This window comes from Mandrillus leucophaeus, unplaced genomic scaffold, assembly GCF_000951045.1.
Source record: "Mandrillus leucophaeus isolate KB7577 unplaced genomic scaffold, Mleu.le_1.0 Scaffold7, whole genome shotgun sequence".
Taxonomy (NCBI): Eukaryota; Metazoa; Chordata; class Mammalia; order Primates; family Cercopithecidae; genus Mandrillus; species Mandrillus leucophaeus.
This window is the reverse complement of record NW_012107585.1, coordinates 5,054,182-5,070,675: the sequence shown is the minus strand read 5'-3', so window position 1 is coordinate 5,070,675 and position 16,494 is coordinate 5,054,182. Positions and strand designations below refer to the sequence as shown.

The following is a 16,494-nucleotide window of genomic DNA, read 5'->3' as shown; positions in this document are numbered from 1 at the left end:
TTTTTTTTAAATTTCAGAGATTGTGTCCATTTATACGTCTACGGGTACTGTATAAATGTGTGTACCTCCACATCTTCGCAAACACTGTCACATCCTTTTTTTGTTGTTGTTCTCGAATTTGAGTGTTATTGTTTCTCATTGTGACTTTATTTTTCATTTTTTCTGATTATGAACGAGGTTGACACCTTTCATACATTTGTTGGTCATCTGGATTTCCGTTTTGGTGACGTGCCTGTTTTAAGTATCTCTTCTATAATTTATTTTAAAGTGTCCTTTCAGACAGCCTCAATGACTTTCATCAACTCCTTGCAGGGCAGTCAGCCGGGAGATAGAGTAATCAAGGTAGGTTGAACTCAACCTCAAAACATTCGCCGCCTCAGCTGTAGCAGAGAACCATTGGGTTTCCCCAGGTGACAAGTACTTCTACCTTAGCCGCATGAGAGAGAAAGAAGACCAGGCTGAGTAGCCTGGCTGCCTACCTCCTCGCAGGTGGCCGAGAGCAGGGGACAGCGCCCAGGCGACTTCCTCAGGGATCCTAGATAAACAGTCGCGTCCCCAAACGCAGCATCCTGCTTAACCGCCAATTTCAAACTTCCAAGACTTGCCCAGCCGACTTTGCCCTTCCCTTTATCCCATTGGTCGCGAGTCAAAGGAAGATGCAATTTGATTGGCTCTCCTTTTCACTTTCTCCATCACTTTAAAGACGTGGGCGGGGCCTGGCTGAGAAGCCCATGTCTATCATAGGAACGGGCACGCTGATTGGTCCAGACACGGTTGAGACCCGCCCGCGCCGTTCCTCTGGTTCAAACGCCGCGGCGGGAGGCGCGGGGCGGAGCAGATCGCAGACCAGCCGGGTCCGCAGAGCGTGAGTCTGAGCCCCTAGACCCAATTCTACCGCACCCTGCTCCGCAAGGCCAGGGGAAGGCCGCCTCCACCCACACCAGTCCCGGCTTTCCCTCCCGCCGCGGGGAGGGCGGTGCTTCCACCCCTAGGGCTGCGGGAGGCCTGGAGGGTCTTCCCAGGCTGGCTGTGCGCGCGCCCACCCTCCTCAGGAGCCGAGGGGTCTGTCGGGTGGTGCGGGGGCGGGAGGCTTGCTCCTCCCCTAAACCAGGAGGAGCCCTGTGTCTCTTCAGCTCTGCCTCCTGTCAGCACTAACTGCTTTATTCTGCCCAGTGTAGTCAGCCAGTTCCTTATTATCTGCGTGATAGCAATTTTCTTAACCTGTCTGTTTCAGTGTCTTCATACCTCGTGCCCATCCCACCACCTCCTGATGCCCCCGCCTCTTTCGCTCTGCTCCAGTCCCTCTGGCCTCCCTGTTATTGTTGGAGAGGCCAGGTCCTGCCTCAGTGCTTTTGGCTTGACTGTTTCCTTTGCCACAGATATCTTTCTTTCCCCAGATATCAACATGGCTTGCTGGTCACCCGCTTCAGGTCTTCAAGTCTTGGGTCAAATGGTGTCTTCTCTGTGAAGTCTGACTTGACCACACTAAAGATTGCACCGTCTCACCCCCATTGCCCTTATCTTACTTGGTTTTGTTTTTACCTCATAGCACTTAACACCTTCCAACAAACTATATATAGTTTGCTTATTTCAGTCATTCATTTAATAACTATTTATTCACACCTATTTATGTGCCAGGCTATGTGTGCCCCCACTGCGTGGGGGCAAAAATCTCTGCCCTTGTGGAGCTTCCATTCTAAGGGGGGAGATAATAGACACATTGATAAGTAAGAGAGTATGTCAGATAAGTGTATCACCTCCTGTTACGGTGAGTTAAAATCTGGTGTTTAATCTCCATGATTAGACTGAGCTTCCTAAAACTGGAGTGGTAACTAATTTTCATCTCCTTGTCCCTGATACCTTGAGGGAGATCAGGATCTCTCAAGCCCTTCCTGCTCAAAACATAGGACATACTTGACTTTTCTGATATCCTTTCAGCACCAGTGGGGAGATGTTGAAGTTCAAATATGGAGCGCGGAATCCTTTGGATGCTGGTGCTGCTGAACCCATTGCCAGCCGGGCCTCCAGGCTGAATCTGTTCTTCCAGGTAACAGGCTACCCTGCCAACTTTGCTCACCTGTGTGTTTCCTTGGAATCTCCTTGTCACTCACCTTTGCTTTTATTTTTTTTTATTTATTTAGAATCTCACACTGTCGCTCAGTACAGTGGTGCAATCTCAGCTCACTGCAACCTCTGCCTCCTGGGTTCAAGCGATTCTCCTGCCTCCGCCTCCAGAGTAGCTGGGACTATAGGCGCCTGCCACCACACCCGACTAAGTTTTGTATTTTTTTTTTTTTTAGTAGAGACGGGTTTCACCATGTTGGCCAGGCTGGAGTCAAACTCCTGACCTCAAGTGATCCTCCTGCCTTGGCCTCCCAAAGTGCTGGGATTACAGGCATGAAATGCGCCAGGCTTGCTTTCATTATAGGACCAAGGATAATATTTTAGGAGAAATTCTGTTTTGTTTTGCTTGAAACAAGGTCTTCTGTCGACTCTAGGCCTGTGCCACCATGCCCAGCTAATTTTTAAATTTTTTGTAGAGATGGGGTCTCACTATGTTGTCCAGGCTGATATTGAACACCTGACTTCAAGTGAGCCTTCTGCCTTGGCCTCCCAAAGCACTGGGGTTATAGGTGTGAGCCACTGCACTGGCCTTCTATTTGGAGTTTTATATGCACTGATTATTTTGGAAAAAGGACACTGTGCAGAAGTAGATAGCTGAACTTGCCTTAGGAGGGAGATCTTTTCATATTTCTCACACTTTACACTAAAGTTCATTAATTGATTGATTGACAGGGTCTTGCTCTGTGGCTCAGGCTGGAGTGCATTGGCACAATCACGGCTCACTGTAGCCTTGACCTCCCGGGCTCAAGCGATCCTCCCACTTCAGCTTTCCAAGTAGCTGGGACCACAGGTGTGTGCCACCACACCTGGCTCATTTTTGTATTTTTTGTAGAGATGAGGTTTCACCATGTTGCCCAGGCAGGTCTCGAATTCCTGGGCTCAAGTGATCCACCTGTCGCAGCCTCTGAAAGTGTTGGGCTTACAGGCGTAAGTCACTGCACCAGGGTAAGTTTGCCCTTTTATTGGAGAAAGAAAAATAAATGAACAAAGATGCTTTTTAAAACTACAATTTCTGTGGGTATCATCCTATTTATTTTCATTGCAGGGATGTTTATTTTTTAAGATTTAAAAAAAAGTTTTGATGAATATCACACCTGTTTAACCCTCATTCCTCTCAAGATAACACATTTCCATCACCCCAGATGTGTTAAAACTTAATGTCATAAGATTACTTCCAAATAGATTTTTAATTCTTTTGTTTCTGATGTATATGGAACACTGGTGAAGTAGAAATCCTTGTTTGATTTATGTATTCATAAGTCAGGGGGACAGTAGAGACTGTGAAGATTTAGAATTGAATCCTAGTCCCAGCACTAGTTAGCTGTGTTACTCTGGGTGAGTCAGTTACCTTTTCTGAGTCCATTTGCTGTTCTTTAAAATAGGTTGTAGCCTGTAATCCCAGTATTTTGAGAGGCTGAGGTGGGCGGATTACTTGAGGTCACGAGTTCGAGACCAGCCTGGCCAACATAGTGAAACCCCATCTCTACTAAAAATATAGAAAATTAGCTGGGCGTGGTGGTGGCATGCACCTGTAATCCCAGCTACTTGAAAGGCTGAAGCAGGAGAATCGTTTGGACCCGGGAGGCGGAGGTTGCAGTGAGCTGAGATCGTGCCACTGCACTCCAGCCTGGGCAGCAGAGTGGGTGAGACTCCATCTCAAAACAAAACAAAAGAAAACAAAAAAATAACGTAGAGGTTGTAGTACCTAATCCACAGGGTTGTTGTGAGGATTAAATGAGATATTACATATAAAGCATTTAGCACCTTGCCTGGCTGTTAGTAAACCCCTTATAAAAAATGGTAAGTATTGTTAATACTCAGCATAGAATAGTATTAGTTATAATATTAATACTAAATTTCTGTGTCCTTAATAGGAATTATGTTTAGGAAGGTAGTTATGTAGGATACCTGTAAGATGATGAACAATGAAGTATTCTTGATAACTTTTTGTTTTTTCCAAAATATTAGTATTGGGTGTTTAAACAGATCAGAGTGGAAACAAATTGAAAGCTTAGGTTGTTCTGTGGGACCATCGCCATCAGCATTTTAAGTCTTGACATATTTTTTACAAATGAATAGTCTGTCTTTAGCCTTAGATGGCTGGAGTGCTGCTACTTTTCAGCGCCTTTATCATGCTACTTCAAAATATCTCTAACTTGCTGGGCATAGTGGCTCACGCCTGTAATCCTTGCACTTTGGGAGGCTGAGGCGGGCGGATTGCTTGAGGTCAGGAGTTTGAGACCAGCCTGGGCAACATGGTGAGACCCCTTCTTTACTAAAAACACATAAAATAGCTGACTGTGATGGCAGGTGCCTGTAGTCCCAGCTACTTGGGAGGCTGAGGTGGGAGGATCGCTTGAGCCCTGGAAGCAGAGGTTGCAGTGAGTTAAGATCGTGCCATTGTACTTCAGCTTGGGCGACAGAGCAAGACCTTGTATCTTAAAAAAAAAAAAAGAGAAAAACATTTCCACCTTACTTATTAAGGGCTTATAATGTGCTGAGTATGTAATAGTTATGGCTTCCAATGTGTCTGGTATAGAACTGGCATGTTTCTGAGTATCCCACTTCAGCCTCGTAACAGAGGTAAGGACTATTTTTATTTAAACTTTAAATAAAAAGTTTTTATTTAGGAGACAACAGGCCAGGTGTGGTGGCTCACACCTGTAATCCTAGTACTTCAGGAGGCTGAGGCAGGTGGATTGCTTGAATCCAAGAGTTCAAGACTAGCCTGGGCAAAATAGTGAAACCCCATCTCTACAAAAAATATAAATAATTAGCCAGGCATGGTGGTGTGTGCCTGTAGTCCCAGCTACTCAGGAGGCTGAGGTGGGGGCATAGCTGGGGCCCCGGAGGCAGAGGTTGCAGTGAGCTGAGATTGTGACACTGCACTCCAGCCTGGGTGACAGAACGAGGCCCTGTTTCTAAATAAATACATAAATAGGAAGCAACAGATACAGACATATATGGAGGTAGACAAGGCCTTGCCCAAGATCATACACGTTGAGCTTTGCAGATGGAGCCAAGATCAGACTCCATCTTTGGTTGGTCCGACTCCAAAGGCTGACCACATAGCCATTGGGCCATACCGTCTGTGCACGTCAGAGTTTATTAAGTATGTCTTGTATTTTGTCATTATAACAGGAAGAATTATAGGTAAACCCTCAGTTCATCTCTTTTTAATGCTGAGTTCCCCCCACCCAGTAAAGCTATTATTGCAAGTGTGTTATATACCTGTCATTTGCCTTGAGTGATCAGGTAAGGATGCTGTTTGTTCTTTTCCCATATAGTGCGGTATGAATGAGATTGAGATACAGTAGCAATTTTGTTTCCCATTCAGGTGAGTACTTTACACTGAGTGTCAATTTGTCTTTTTTACTTCTACTCAACAGGATTTCCTAACATGTTCGAGGTCAGTGATTGTCAGACTTTCAGAGCCAGCAAAATTTCCCAAATTGCTGGGTAGACACAGGTTTTCTTATTTTGCCAAGTAAGGATATTTAAAAAAAAAAATAATAAAAACAAAAACCTATTATTTTCTTGCCCTTTTATTTCATAAAGGGCATTTTAAGAAACAACAAGACAGGAAGAACATCATCTCAGAATAAAGGACCATTTTTAAATTTGAATACATTTAGTTTTATGAAAAAAGATATCATATGGCATTCATTTTTTCTCATTTCACTGCAGGCTGTTGAAAACTTTAAGACCCAGTACTGCATTTGGGAACCCCTGCTTTAGTTGGTCTAAACTCTTGAAGAATACAAGAAACAAAGCGTTTTATTTTCCTGAGTTAGTGGCAACTATTACTAAAGTGACAGATATGGTGGCCTTGAATGCAGTGCTTCCCAAACCTGACTGAAGTCTGACTCTCTTGGGGACCAGGGTCTCATTCCGTTGCCCAGGCTGGAGTGTGGCAGCACAATCTTGGCTCACTACAGCCTTGACTTCTTGGGCTCCAGTGATCCTCCTACCTCAGTCTCACGAGTGGCTAGGACTACAGGATCATGCCACTACACCTGGCTAATTTTTTTTGTTTGTTTGCAGAGGTGGGGTCTCGCTGTATTGCCCTGGCTGGTCTTGAACTCCTGGGCTCAAGTGATCCTCCCACCTTGGCCTCCCAAAGTGCTAGGATTCCAGGTGGGAGCCACCTCGTCCTGCTGGGGAACTTGTTAATAAAACAGATCCCAGGCTACAGTCTGGAAAATTCTAATTCAATAGGTTGTAGGGGAGGGGAGGCATAGGACCAGATAATGTGTGTGTTTGTTTTTTTCCCTTAAATTCTTCAGTGCTCTTGTGATTCAAATGCAGCAGTCCGTTTCTGTTATCAAGTGCTGTGTAACAAAGCACTCAGGACGTTTAAAGCAACAATGATTTATTTTTCTTAGGATTCTGTGGATTGGCTGGACTCAGCTAGGTGGTTCTTCTGCTTCATCCTGTGATGTCAGCTGGGGTTACTTGTGGGGCTACATTCAGCTGGGATTATGTCTGGGACTGGAACATGTGGGTGCTGACTGCTGGCTGGGGCACCTTAGTGTTTCTTACGTGGCCTCTCTTCTCCATGAGGTCTTTCAGTAGTGTAACCCAGGACTCGTAACTTTTTTTTTTTTTTTAAGACAGAGTCTCGACCCATTGCCCAGGCTGGAGTGCAGTGGCATGATCTCTGCTCACTGCAACCTCTGCCTCTTGGGTTCAAGCGATTCTCCTGCCCCAGCCTCCTGAGTAGCTGGGATTACAGGCGCTCACCTCCACGCCCGGCCAATTTTTGCATTTTTAGTAGAGACGGGGTTTCACCACGTTGGTTATGTGGGTCTCCAACTTCTGACCTCGTGAGCCGCCTGCCTTGGCCTCCCAAAATGTTGGGATTACAGGCGTGAGCCACCGCTCCTGGCTGACTTGTAACTTTTTTTTTAAGTAATAAATATTTTAGGCTTTGTGGGTCCTGTAGTCTCTGTTGCAATCACTCAACTTGGCCATGGTAGCACAAAAGCAGTTAAAAACAATATGTAAATGATGGATGTGGCTGTGTTCCAGTAAAACTTATAAAAAGTCCGTGGGCTGGATTTGGTCCAAGGGCTATAGATTGTACACCCCTGGTCTAGCCCAAGCATCTTTGCATGGTGGCTGGCTTCCCAAAAGTGGAAACTGGTAAGCTGCTTTTTTTTTGAGAGGGAGTCTTTCTTTGTTGCCCAGGCTGGAGTGCAGTGGTGTGATCTCGGCTCACTGCAACCTCCGACTCCCGGGTTCAAGCAATTCTCATGCCTCAGCCTCCCAAGTGGTTGGGATTACAGGCGCCCACCACCATGACCGGCTAATTTTTGTATTTTAGTAGAGACAGGGTTTCACCATGTTAGCCAGGGTAGTCTCAAACTCCTGACCTCAAGTGATCCACCTGCCTTGGCCTCCCAAAGTGCTGGGATGACAGACATGAGCCACCATGCCTGGCCGCTTGACAAGCTTCTTAAAGGCACTGCCCTGAACTGGCACAGTATCTCTTGTGTCACATTCTTTTGGTTGAAGAGAGTCTCAGAGATGGCACAGATTCAAAGATAGGAGAAATAGACTCCAGCGCTTAAAGGAAGGAATAGCATGTGCCTACCGAATTGGAGGAACTGTTGGAGGCCATCTTTGCAGCGAGACCACACTATTCATGGCTTGGCACGTGGGACTCACTGCTCTACACCAGGGTCGCAGACTCATGTCTTTGGGGGCCAGGCAGTGAGTATAAGTGAGTTAGGTGGGCCAGTTGGAAGATGGAGTCAGACCTGCAGTAAACTCCGGAACACATCTGCTACCGGGAGGGGCAGCATTACTCAGCTCCAGCTCAGCGTCATCAGGCAGGAAGGCGAGGCAGGAAGGCGAGGCAGGAAGGCGAGGCAGTGTTGCCGGATCTGCCAGTGTTTCAAGAGAAGCCAGAGGCTCCATTTTTATTTTTTTGTATGGAATCTTCTGATTTTGAAATATTGGCAGATAATTCAAATTATCTTAAACACTACAGGCCAAACAAAACATATCTGTGGGCTAGAGACAGTCTGCCAGTTTGTAACTATTTCTCCAGATCATGAGTAAATTTGGCTTTATGATAGTCACTCAGTTCTCATTACTCTAGGTTATTCAAATGAATTAAAAAAGCTGAAATTATATGAATAAACCCCTGGGCACACGTGAAAGAAGTGAAAAACCCATGTTTCCTATTGTAGAAACATGGAAGCATGTCAGAGCCAGAGGATCCAGAGGAAGTATTCTCACTAGCCTCAGACCCTCAGGAGTGAGGGACCTTTTCTTGTTAATGGCCATGCTTGTGCAGTTTTCCCTCCCAGGTGCTGGTGAAAGAAACCCACAGTCCTGGAATCATGGAAGTGATACCATAATGACTGTCGGTTGACGCTGCTTTAAAGAATGAAGCCACAGAATTGTGCTGTTAGCATGTCGTGAGCAGTTAGTTGAGTTGGTGGCTTGTAATTTACTCTGTGTGGATGTTATTGATCAAAGCTTTTCATTATTGACAGTGTCTCCATCTGCTGTTTGCTGTTTTTAGGGGAAACCACCCTTTATGACTCAACAGCAGATGTCTTCTCTTTCCCGAGAAGGGATATTAGATGCCCTCTTTGTTCTCTTTGAAGAATGCAGTCAGCCTGCTCTGATGAAGATTAAGCATGTGAGCAACTTTGTCCGGAAGTGTAAGTTTGGGGAACTTTTTCTTGAAAACCGTCCTGAGAGAGAAAAGTAGAAAGATGCTTGAGGCAGAATGAGTTACTGGTTGATAGTAGTGGGTAAGAACTCTGGTTCTATATAAGACAGATCTAGGTTCAAGTTCAGGCTGCACCTCTTATAGCTGGGAGACCAGGTAAGTTGGGCTACTTGGTTGCAAGTGACAAACTCAATTCAAAGACTGAATTTAGGACAGGTGCAGTGGCTCATACCTATAATCTCAGCCCTTTGGGAAGCTGAGGTGGGCGAATCGCTGGAGCCTGGGAGTTCAAGACCAGCTTGGGCAACATGGTGAAACCCTGTCTCTACAAAAAATACAAAAATTAACTGGGTATGGTGGCTTGCACCCGTGATCCCAGCTGCTCAGGAGGCTGAGGTGGGAGGATCACTGGAGCCCGAGAGGTCAAGGCTCAATGAACCATGATTGTGCCATTGCACTCCAGTCTGGGTGACAGAGTGAGACCCTGTGTGAATAAAAGAGTGAATTTATTGGCTTATGAAACTGAGAAATACAGGAATGAGTTAAGTTTTAACTTTAGGCATAGCTGGTTCCAGAAACCTCAATAATACCCTGTGACCTCATGCTTATACTCACTCAGGACTGACTTTCTATTAGGCAATGTAGGCACGGTGCTTAGGACCTGTGATATTTAATTTTAATGAATTTAATTAGTTTTAATTAACTGAATTAAATTTTAATTTGTTTTAAAATTACAGGAAAAATGAATGTAATAATGTATAATGATTCTGGATTACATTCATCTTTATACCAATGTAGTCATAGAATAAAATTTTTGTTTTTTTTGGAGACAAGGTCTTGCTCTATTACCCAGACTGGAGTGCAGTGGTATATCACAGCTTATTGCAGTTTCAACCTTCTAGGCTCAAGCAATCCTTCTACCTCGGTGGCTGGGACTACAGGCTCACACTACCATGCCCAGCTAATTTTTGCTTTTTTCTGTAGAGATAGGGTCTTACTATGTTACCCAGGCTGGTCTCAAACTCCAGGCTTTAAGCAGTCTTCCTGCCTCAGCCTCCCAAAGCTTTGGGATTACAGGCATTGAGCCACCATGCCTGGCCCCATGAAACATAATTTTCGAATTCTTTTTTGTTTTTAATGGAGGAAGGGGCTGAGGAAGGCAAAAGTACCTAGGGCCTATGAAGTCATATATTGGCCTTGCCTTCACCCTGTTTCTGACTTTGCTTGACTTCCATGTGATGGGGCAGTTGACTGGTGGTGTCCCAGTTTCATACTCTCACATTAGTGTTTTTCAACCAGTGGGTGACTTTGCCCCCTAGATGTTTTTGGTTGTCAGAGCTGGCTGGGGATGGTGGTGTGTGAGGTTGTGGGGAGGGTCCTACTGTCAGTTAATGAGTGAGGCCAGAGATGCTGCCAAACACCTTACAGTGCACAAAGCAGCCCCTGTAACACAGAATTATGTAGCCCACAATGCCAGTAGTGCTGAATTTGAGAAACCCCGCCTTGTACAACATTGCTGTGCAACCAACCACCCTAAATATTAGTGACTTAAAACAATAGTCATTGTGGCTGGGCGCGGTGGCTCATGCCTGTAGTCCCAGCACTTTGGGAGACTGAGGCGACGGATCACGTGAGGTCAGGAGTTTAAGACCAGCCTGGCCAACATGGTGAAACCTTGTCTCTACTAAAAATACAAGAATTAACTGAGCGTGGTGGTGGGCGCCTGTAATCCCAGCTACTTGGGAGGCTGAGGCAGGAGTATCATTTGAATCTGGGAGGTGGAGGTTGCAGTGAGCCAAGATCTCACCATCGCACTCCAGCCTGGGCAATGAGTGAGACTCTGTCTTAAAAAAAAAAAGAAGTTATTGTATTACCTCTCGTGTGTGTAGGTTGATTGGACTCAGCTGGGAATTCCTCTGCTCTGTATTACTTTGGCCAGGATTGCCGTCACCTGGGACTCTCCTGGGCTGGAATGTGTGAGAGGGCTTACTCACTGTTTGGTGCCCTGGCTGGGAGACTGGGCCCAGCTGGGCTTGTCTCTCTTCATGAAGTCTCAGGGCCTTTTGCTGTCTACATGGCACCTCTATGTGGTCTCTACATCAGAAGTCAAGGAACTACAGCCTGTGATGCCTATTTTGTAAACAAAGTTTTACTGAAACAGCCACACCCATGTGTTTGTACAGTGCGTATGGCTGCTTTCACATTATAACAGCATTTTATTTCATTTTATTTATTGTCTTAGAGACAAAGTCTCACTCTGGCTGGAGTACAGCAGCACAATCATAGCTCACTGCAGCCTCCAACTCCTGGGCTCAGGCAATCCTCCTGTCTCAGCCTCCTCAGTAGCTAGAACTACAGGCCCATGCCACCGTTAACGGCTAATTTTTAAATTTTATGCAGCGATGGGATCTTGCGAGATTGCCTAGGCTGGTCTTGAACTCCTGGCCTCAAGAAATCCTCCCACCTTGGCCTCCCAAAATGCTTGGATTACAGGCATGAGCCACTGTGCCCAGCCCACAACAGCATTTGAGTAGTGATAGAGATCAAATGGCCTACAAAGCCCAAAATAATTCCTGTTTGGCCCATTTCGAAAAGGCTTGCTGACCTCTGAGCTACATGGTCTTTCTAGTAGGACAGCCTCGATGGTAGCTCAGGGTTTCCAAAACACAAAAGTGGAAGCTGCCAGTCTTTCTTAGGGGTTATCCTAGGAGGAACATAGGATCTCTTTGGCTGCATTCTATTGTTTGATGCATGCTCTGGGGCTGCTCAAATTCCACCTGAGAGGAAACTACACAAGGGCATGAATCCCAAGAGGACTGGGGTGTTGGGTGCTATTTTTGGAGACTGGCTACCACACCCTGCCCAATGGTTATCTTCCCTTATCTAGCTTAATACAATCCCAGGGAAGATTCTAACTTGGCTCTGCTTTGGGTCATTTGCCTCCCTGGAGGTGAAGTATTGTGATCGGTTTTGTTGGAGTGCCCAAAGGGGTCAGGGCAGTGTGATTACCAGCACCTCATGGGATGGGGGATGCGTGGTTATGCAAAGGAGCCGGGGATGCTGAGTAGAAAAGAATCAGCATATGTTCACTATAGTGCCCTTCGGTATTTTACATGTACTTTGTTCTCAGTTTTCTCATCTGCAAAGTGAGAATAATGTATATCCTTTTTTTGGAGTCTTGCTCTGTTGCCCAGGCTGGAGTACAGTGGCACAATCTCAGCTCACTGCAATCTCCACATCCCGGGTTCAAGTGGTTCTCCTGCCTCAGCCTCCTGAGTAGCTGGGACTACAGGGGTGCACCACCACACTCAGCTAGTTTTTTTATTTTTAGTAGAGATGGGGTTTTGCCATGTTGGCCAGGCTGGTCTCAAACTCCTGACTTCAAGTGATCCGCCTGCTTTAGCCTCCGGAAGTGCTGGAATTACGGGCATGAACCACCGCACCCGGTGGGAATAATGTATATCTAGTGAGGCTGTGTTGGGATTGAGTGAGTTAATGCACAGACCAGACTTATCATGTTGCCTGTCCCATAGGAGACAATAAATGGTACCCAGTAATCATAACTCTGAACCTCAACAACATTTAATGTATTGTATATCTTCAAAATGTACTTGAGATATTTGTTCATCATTCTGTTTTTGTTTGAATAAGCTCCCGCCTTCTTTTTTGAATATTTAAATTTATAAGTAGGGAGTGGGAGGGGAAGGAAATTATGCGACGAGGCTAGCTTACTGAGCCATCTGCAGGCACCTTCATTAGTCTTGAGGCTGTCCTCTGGTTACTTAACAGCAGTGAATTATCTAGAACCATATAGTGATCAGAAGACTTGGTTTAGTGGAATGTAGATGTTTTTCTAATAGAACTCTCTTCCAGGGAAATGTTTCATATGTTTGAAGAGGTTTCCTGGGGAGTGGTTAAGAGGCCATGATTGAAAATGGGTGATTACATTATGTTTTTTTTCCTCCCCTTTTTGAGTGTCTGTTTTGGAATGTAAGCTTTGTTTTTCCATGTGGAGAAGGGTCCAGCAGCTGCTTCTGCCCAGGTTTTTTGAATCTTCCTATAGGGATGGAGATTTTCTTTGGGGACTGTTAGAGAAAATAGAACAGAGAGTAGCTCTGAAGGATGTCTCCAGCAGAAGTACCCCTAGCCTTGGGCCAAGGGAGGGAAGGGAAGGGATTTTTGTCTTTCTTAATTTCTCTTACATCCCCAGTACCTAAAATAGTATCTGGCATATGTTAAGTACTTAATAAATACTTGTTGAATGAGTGTATTGCTCAGTGAACAAAATAAATGTCAAACATTAAGCACAGTATCAGATAATTTGTGTAAAAAATATACAGCAGTGTGATATTAAAACTTGCACAGAGGCCAGGTGCAGTGGCTCATGCCTATAATCCCAGCACTTTGGGAGACCGAGGTGGGTGGATCTTTGAGCTCTGGAGTTCGAGACCAACCTGCGCAACATGGTGAAACCCTGTCTGTACAAAAAAATGCAAAAATTAGCCGGGGCATGGGGGCACACGTCTGTGGTCCCAGCTACTTGGGAGGCTGAGGCTGGAGAATTGCTTGAAGCTGGGAGGTGGAGGTTGCAGTGAGCCAAAATTGTGCCTAGCCTGGGTGACAGAGTGCCAGGTTGCAGTGAGCCTGTGCCAGGTTGCAGTGAGCCAAGATTGTGCCCAGCCTGGGTGACAGAGTAAGACCCTGTCTCAAAACACAAAACAACACCCCCTTCAAAAAAAAAAAAAAATCCAAAACCACCACCACAACAAAAAAACTTACACAGAAAAGTGTTGATAATTGTGAAAGTTGGGGCTGTTACTGGCAATTTGACAGTAGCTGAATTACTACCATTTCAGCTATATCCACTATAGATAACACCTTCAATATATTTACAGCTTTAGTTCCAATAGCAAATGATAACTTTTGAAAAGTTGTTTTTTTTTTTCTTCCTTTTTGCAAACATAATATGCAATACAATGTTAAATATAGAAGGTTAAATATGTATCTGAGTCTGTTCGGGCTGTGATAATAGATACCTTAGACTTGGTAATTTATAAAGAATAGAAATTCGTTGCTCGCAGTTGTGAAGACTGGGAAGTCCAAGATCAAGGCACTGGCGAATCTGGTGTCTGGTGATGGCTCCCTGCTTCAAAGATGGCGCCTTCTTGCTGCATCTTCACCTGGCAGAGGGGACAAACATGATTCCTTCAGCCTGTGGTTTTATTTATTTATTTATTTTTAATGTTTAAAACTTCTGGCCTGGCATGGTGGCTCACGCCTGTAATCCCAGCACTTTGGGAGGTCGAGGAGGGCGGATCACGAGGTCAAGAGATTGAGACCATCCTGGCCAACATGGTGAAACCTTGTCTGTATACTAAAAATACAAAAATTCGCCAGGTGTGGTGGCTTGCACCTGTAGTCCCAGCTACTCAGGAGGCTGAGGCAGGAGAGTTGCTTGAACCTGGGAGGCGGAGGTGGCAGTGAGCCAAGATTGCGCCACTGCACTCTAGCCTGGCAACAGAGTGAGACTCTGTCTCAAAAACAAACAAGCAAACAAAAAACAAAAAACCTTTTATTTTAGGTCCACAGGTAAATGTACTGGTTTGTTATGTAGGTAAACTTGTCTTGGGGTTTGTTATAGATTATTTTGTCACCTAGGTACTAAGCCTAGTAACCAATAGTTATTTTTTCAGATTGTCTCCCTCCTCTCTTCCTCTGTCCTCTACTAGGCTCCAGTGTCTGTTGTTCCCTTCTTTGTGTCCTTGTGTTCTCATCCTTTAGCTCTCATTTATACGAGAGAACATGTGGTATTTGCTTTTCTGTTCCTGCATTAGTTTGCTAAGGATAATGTCAGCCTCTTTTTTTTTTTTTTTTTTTGATACAGAGTCTTGCTCTGTCGCCTAGGCTGGAGTGCAGTAGCGCGGTCTTTGCTCACTGCAACCTCTGCCTCCCTGGTTCAAGTGATTCTCTTGCCTTAGCTTCCTGAGTAGCTGGGACTACAGGTGTGCACCACCATGCCAGGCTAGTTTTTCTATTTTAGTAGAGACAGGGTTTCACCATGCTGGCCACGCTGGCTTCCAACTCCTGACCTCGTGATCCACCTACCTTGTCCTCCCAAAGTGCTGGGATTACAGGTGTGAGTCACTACGCCCGACCCAATGTCAGCCTCTTTTTTAAGGGGACTAATGCCATTCATGGGGATGGAGCCCTCATGATTTAACCACTTCCCTAAAGGTCCTACGTCTTTTTTTTTTTTTTTTTCGAGACAGAGTCTTGGTCTGTTACTCAGGCTGGAGTGCAGTGGTGCAGTATTGGCTCACTGCAACCTCCGCCTCCCAGGTTCAGGTAATTCTCCTGCCTCAACCTCCTGAGTAGCTGGGATTACAGGTGCCTGCCACCATGCCCGGCTAATTTTTTTGTATTTTTAGTAGAGTAGCGGTTTCACCATGTTAGCCAGTCTGGTCTTGAACTCCTGACCTCAAGTGATCCACCCAAAATGCTGGGATTACAGGTGTGAGCCACTGTGGCCAGCCCCTAAAAGTCCTACCTCGTAATAGTATTACACTGGGGATTACGTTTCAACATGAATTTTGCGGGGGCAAGGGGCACAAACATTTAGATTATAGCACATCACATACATAGTAAGAGAAAAATCCCTCCAAATCTTACCTGAGATAATCACTGCTAACAGATTGCTGTATAGTATTCCAATTTTGTGTGTGCCTTAAAAATATTCATTATGGAAATTTAAAAACATACCCCAAGGTGGCCAGGTGTGGTGGCTCACGCCTGTAATCCTGGCACTTTGGGAGCCCGAGGTGGGTGTATTACTTGAGGTCAGGAATTTGAGACCAGCCTGACCAAAATGGTGAAACCCAGTCTCCTAAAAATACAAAAATTAGCCGGGTGCGGTGGGCACTTGTAGTTCCAGCTACTCGGGAGACCAAAGCATGAGAATTGCTTGAACCCTGGAGGCGGAGGTTGCAGTGAGCCAAGACCACGCCACTGCACTCCAGCCAGGGTGACAGAGTGAGACTGCATCCCAGAAACAAACAAACAAACAAACGTTATTTTTTCAAATAGTTATTTTTTTCAAATTGTCTCCCTCCTCTCATCTTGGTTTGTTTAAACCAGAGAAAACTCCCTGCCTGTAAGGAATATGTGTTCTAATGGAGACTGAGCCATCTTGTTATGGGCAGACTTGTAGGCTGTGTCAACTTTCCTCTTGATAAACCTTTAGGTGGTTTCTGATTATTTTTCTGTTACAACAGTTTTTATCGTGCACATCTTTGTATACATCTTTTTTGAGCACATGTGCAAGTATTTCTGTAGACAATGGATGATTCCTAGAAATTGAAAGGTTGAATTACCATGTTCCAAAAAAGGAAGCAATACACCCCGCTATGTTGGCTTTTGCTCTTGGGTCCAGATGATATCTGACAGAATTATCCTCTGATTGCATTTTCTTTTCTTTTCTTTTTTTTTTTTTTTGAGACGGAGTCGGAGTTTCGCTCTTGTTGCCTAGGCTGGAGTGCAATGGCGTGATCTCAGCTCACTGCAGCCTCTGCCTCCCAGGTTCAAGTGATTCTCCTGCCTCAGCCTCCTAAGTAGCTGGGATTACAGGCATGCACCACCACACCTGGCTAATTTTTTGTATTTTCCATAGAGATGGGGTTTCACCA

The 16,494-nt window shown here is 45.2% G+C and overlaps 1 protein-coding gene across 1 annotated transcript in view; it reads left to right on the top strand.

The window, feature by feature from the left end:
* The first annotated feature begins 830 nt into the window (after nt 1-830).
* The window catches only part of CIT (citron rho-interacting serine/threonine kinase), a 206,395-nt gene continuing 190,731 nt past the window's right edge, over nt 831-16,494 (top strand). Inside the window, exons 1-3 of the mRNA XM_011964547.1 lie at nt 831-865; nt 1,939-2,047; nt 8,660-8,801. Coding sequence (XP_011819937.1) covers nt 1,952-2,047; nt 8,660-8,801 — 238 coding nt within the window. The 5' untranslated portion in view covers nt 831-865; nt 1,939-1,951. The remainder of the gene's footprint in view (nt 866-1,938; nt 2,048-8,659; nt 8,802-16,494) is intronic.